This window comes from Electrona antarctica, assembly GCF_951216825.1.
Source record: "Electrona antarctica genome assembly, chromosome: 18".
NCBI classification, from domain to species: Eukaryota; Metazoa; Chordata; class Actinopteri; order Myctophiformes; family Myctophidae; genus Electrona; species Electrona antarctica.
This window is the reverse complement of record NC_136799.1, coordinates 34097277-34101566: the sequence shown is the minus strand read 5'-3', so window position 1 is coordinate 34101566 and position 4290 is coordinate 34097277. Positions and strand designations below refer to the sequence as shown.

The 4290-nt window shown below is 40.1% G+C and overlaps 1 protein-coding gene across 1 annotated transcript; it reads right to left on the bottom strand.

Moving 5' to 3' along the window:
- Window positions 1–129: 129 nt before the first annotated feature.
- noxred1 (NADP-dependent oxidoreductase domain containing 1) lies at window positions 130–3104 on the bottom strand (the record flags this gene model as incomplete). The annotated part of the gene is made up of 6 exons (XM_079527495.1): window positions 2888–3104; window positions 2469–2650; window positions 2194–2374; window positions 1583–1740; window positions 457–655; window positions 130–265 (listed from the first exon to the last, which is right to left on the bottom strand). Exons 1-6 carry the CDS (start codon window positions 3040–3042, stop codon window positions 130–132), a joined length of 1011 nt encoding a protein of 336 aa, XP_079383621.1. The 5' UTR covers window positions 3043–3104.
- Window positions 3105–4290: the final 1186 nt, after the last annotated feature.

Sequence of the window (4290 nt, the reverse complement as noted above, 5' to 3'; positions counted from 1 at the left end):
TGACCATAAGCACAATATCTCCCGCAGCTATAGGGCCAGGGGGGATTCCCATTGATAAGACGTTTGGGTAATTGTCTCTTGACTCTTCCTGAGCGGGAGACCAGGGTTCGAATCCAAGGCATTACATAATCACTTTTGTGAACTTTCCAGTAGTGATTTGTACACTGTAGAGATACTGTCCTGTATACATTTTCTTCTTGATACAAAGAGTGACAATGGGGTGTCCTTTGCCTGCGTGTCAGCCAAATTAATCCAGGGGAAAGGCCTTTATAAAATGAAGATACAAAACAAAATGATATGCAATGATTAAATTATATTGCCTTGAATGAGCTTCAACTTTTCTGCTCTGTACAATCAAACGACAACAAAGCAGCACAATTTAAAATTCAAACACTTGATAAAGTGTAAAGTAAATGAAACAAAAACATTTGAATCCTGCTTTAATCCTGTACTTACTCAGCTGAGGCTAGAGACAGTGTACAAGATGAATTGACAAAACTCTGTGCAATGAATTCCTCAGTATGTGGTCCTTTTAGTGGAAAGAGGTTATTGATCAGAAGGAGAGCCTCAGTGGATGCCAGATTAGCAGATGTACAGATATTCAGGAGGGCATACAATACCGCACACACCCATTCCACACCCAGAGAAAAGCCACCTAAATGGAATTAAAATGTCAATCTTGTTAAACTGTTACCAGTGCTATGAAATTCAAATACTGTTTGTGTTCCTTGGCTCAGTGTCTTTGTGTGTGTGTGTGTTTGTGTCAGTCAATGCTGTCCAAATTCCGGCCCGCCAATCCATGTGCTTAATGTCCTGAAAGTCATGCATCCAACAAGCTTTAAATTGGGCAGATTGGAATTTGGCCCCCTTTGAAAAACATTTGGACACCCCGGCCTGCCATAATTGAATACCCATTCCAGTTTGGAAGTGCCAACCAGTTACCAAGGTAAAAACAAGCATAAGGGCAGAAATGTGTGCAGGGCTTGAGTGTGTTGCAGTGATACATTTCAAGTTGCATTAGTTAGAACAGGGGTTCTCAACCTGTGGGTCGCGCCAAATTATTTTGGGGCGGGTCCCCAATACATGAAAAAAAATGCAACTGATTGGCTGGAAAATGGAAATTAAGAGTTTACATAGTAAACGCATAAACATGCATAAACTTTCCTTAATGATTATATCTGGTTTCAGTATTTATTTATGATGTATTTTCGCTATTATTAAGGTTATTGTAGTGGTCAATTTGTATTGGGGAGGGGGGCGGGGCAGGGGTCACGAGACATGGCCAAAGCATTTCCGGGGGTCCCCAGCCAAAAACATTGAGAACCCCTGAGTTAGAATAGTCAAGTCTTAAGTCGAGCCAGTATGGTCTCACAAGGAGACTCCTTGTGAGACCATACTGACATGGCCCATACTGACATGGACTCCTTAAGTCTCAAGTTCAGATTTGTTAGTTACTTCAATTTTGATTTGAGTTTAATTTATGTTTAATAAAATGACAAATAGAAATACTAAAACCTTCCTCTAAAGAAAGTATTGTGAATTTGTGAGTGATGTTGAGCTACAATCATAGAAAACAACATACCACTCATAGCAAGAGGACAGGATGCTTCTATCAACATAGGGTCATTCAAAGCCATGGTGGGCAAATTACTTTGGGTCAGCCACAAGTCTTCACAGTCAGAAGCAACAAATTGATATTGTGGTTTGAGGATGAAATTGTGTCCAAGAAGCTGTGCTAATCTGAAACAGAGGAAGAGAAGAGGGAATAGAAATTATTTTTACAATAGCATGCATACACAGTATAATCTTCAGTGTTAAAATGTTGTCCATTTGTAACTTGAGTGTACAAATGTAACCAAATGGACCCATAAAGGTTAATTTTGTTAAGTTTGTACTCTAACGTCATGACACAAAAATATGAGCAGACACATTTTGAACTTGAACACAACAAACTATACAGTATGTATTAGAAACAACACGATACATGAAAGCAGATACATGAATGATCTTTGTGGAGTTCTCTTTCCTGATTTGATAAAATTGGTACCCCACCCTCTATACACTATAGCAATAATTATTGTCGGATTCAGTCGGAATAAAACAAAAAAGTATATTTACATAACACTTGGCTTGGCCCCTTTTAAATGAACACTAGAATGTAACTGTGTATGTGCGTGTGATTATGTGTGATACCTTTTAACGGGAATGGCAGAGATGTAACTGTACACAAGGCAGTGCTTGGGCAGGTGAGAGGCGAGATCTGCACATATTTTAGGGATGTGGGAGGGCAGACAACAGAGGAATAGAACATCTGCCCACGCTGCCAGCCTGCGGTTGTCAAAGTAACATTCAATTCCCTTCTGTGCAAATTCTACTGAAATGATAACACAAAGATAATAACAAACAATTAACTCTGGAAAAGGCTGTATTTCTGTATACAGAATGGTTCGACCAGATATAAGGTCTACCTGATGTTTCAGGTCTTCTAGTGGAGATCTGGATGTGTGAGGGTTTTATCCCAGTCCTTTCAAGCAGCATCAGGGCCAATTGCTTCCCAATGTGTCCCATTCCTAATATACCCACGGTCAGACCACTTCCTTCTTCTGATGCAAGTGAATTACCTTTTGCAATATGCCTTTGAATTTCCCCCCTAAATGTATGCACATGGAGTTAACAATACATTGTTAGAAATGGCTGCATTTGTATTATTCTCCTGATAGGAGAAGAGCAAAAACCTCATGCAAACAGATTTTTTGCGAATGACATCCCTATGGTTTGATATACAATTCTGATTTCAGGACTACTTCTTCCAACATTAGCTAATAATAGCAATGGTTTACACAAATAGCTGAAACCAATCAGATGAGTGAGTGAGTGACTTACTTACTTCAATGAGTGAAGAAGTTTGCATGCGAAAACACCGTGCGCGCACCCACAAACTGTCAGGCCAGCCGAGCGTGCACGAAGATGTAGTTGTTCTTTTTCATGTTCATCTAGTCCACATTCAAAAGCGAGTGTTTTCAGGTTAACTGTTAAATCCATTATTCACGTACAAGTTATGATTGTAGCTAGATTTGAAATATGAGTATTAGATTTGAACACCATAATACACACAACACTAGTTTCTATGGTAACGACCAAACTTCCCGGGAAAGTAGATTATAAAGCTGTAAACGACTGCACAGCAATAAGTTCCGGTTTTAAGGTTTATCATTTTCAAAATAAAAGCTTTAAAGGGCAAACAAGGTTTTTTGGGCAGGACTAGGTTTTTTTCAGCAGGACTTCAGAATCAGAAGAATCACAATCAGAATCACTTTATTTGTCAATTTCCCTATGTACTAAATTACATAAAGAATATGAAATAGCTAGGCTACCATAACCCCTCGGCTCAGCCACTTCATTGCAGTGCAACATAATAAAACAAACATCTAAGAAACATAAAAAGACCAAAAGAAAACACACACACACACACACACACTGAAATTCAACTAAAGGTTAAGTGCCATATAATGGTGCAATCTTTAAAAAAAAAAGGGTTACCAGCACAGTTTAGTAAAGTGAACTGTTGAACATTTCAACATTATTATTTCATAATTGTCCAGTCAAGTAGGCCTACACCACGTCCAATCAGTTTAGGTCAGTTGTATCTACCCATTACAGTCTTCACTCTTCACTGCACTCTGTAGTCAGGAAGAAGCTGTTTAGCTGTTCTGCCTGTAATGTCATTGCTCTTCTGCGTGGGTAGGTTAAATGGGCCATGGAAAAGGTGATGGGGGTCCCTTATGATGGGGAGGCTACTGAGGCAGGGCACAGCGTTCCGTATAGAGGTCCAACAAAATAGACAGAAGGGCCGGAGCAGCGTGGTCGGTGGAGCGGCCGGATGGGGTGGTTCCCAGTTCGATCCCAGGCTCCCCCAGAGTTAATGTCCAAGTGTCCTTGAGCAAGATGCTGAACCTATGAATCTATGTAAAGCGCTATATAAATGCACCATTTACCTGTGCTCACCAAGATGGTTCTCAGGAAGTTGAGATCCAGGTGCAGCCATAGTCCACAATCAACTTACTGGAATCTACTGCTGTTAATATCAATAGCACCAGACACGGGTGAGGGGTGCTCTTATCATTGTACGTCATCATACTGTACGTCATCACATCCAATGAGAATTTGCCTTCGTCTTCAATGTTTGTGTTTACGCAATGTTGTTTACACAAACACTCAAAACTGGCCATTCTTTGTCAATGACATTCGATGTTCGTGCTGGGACAAACGCTCAAAGCTGGCCATTCATTA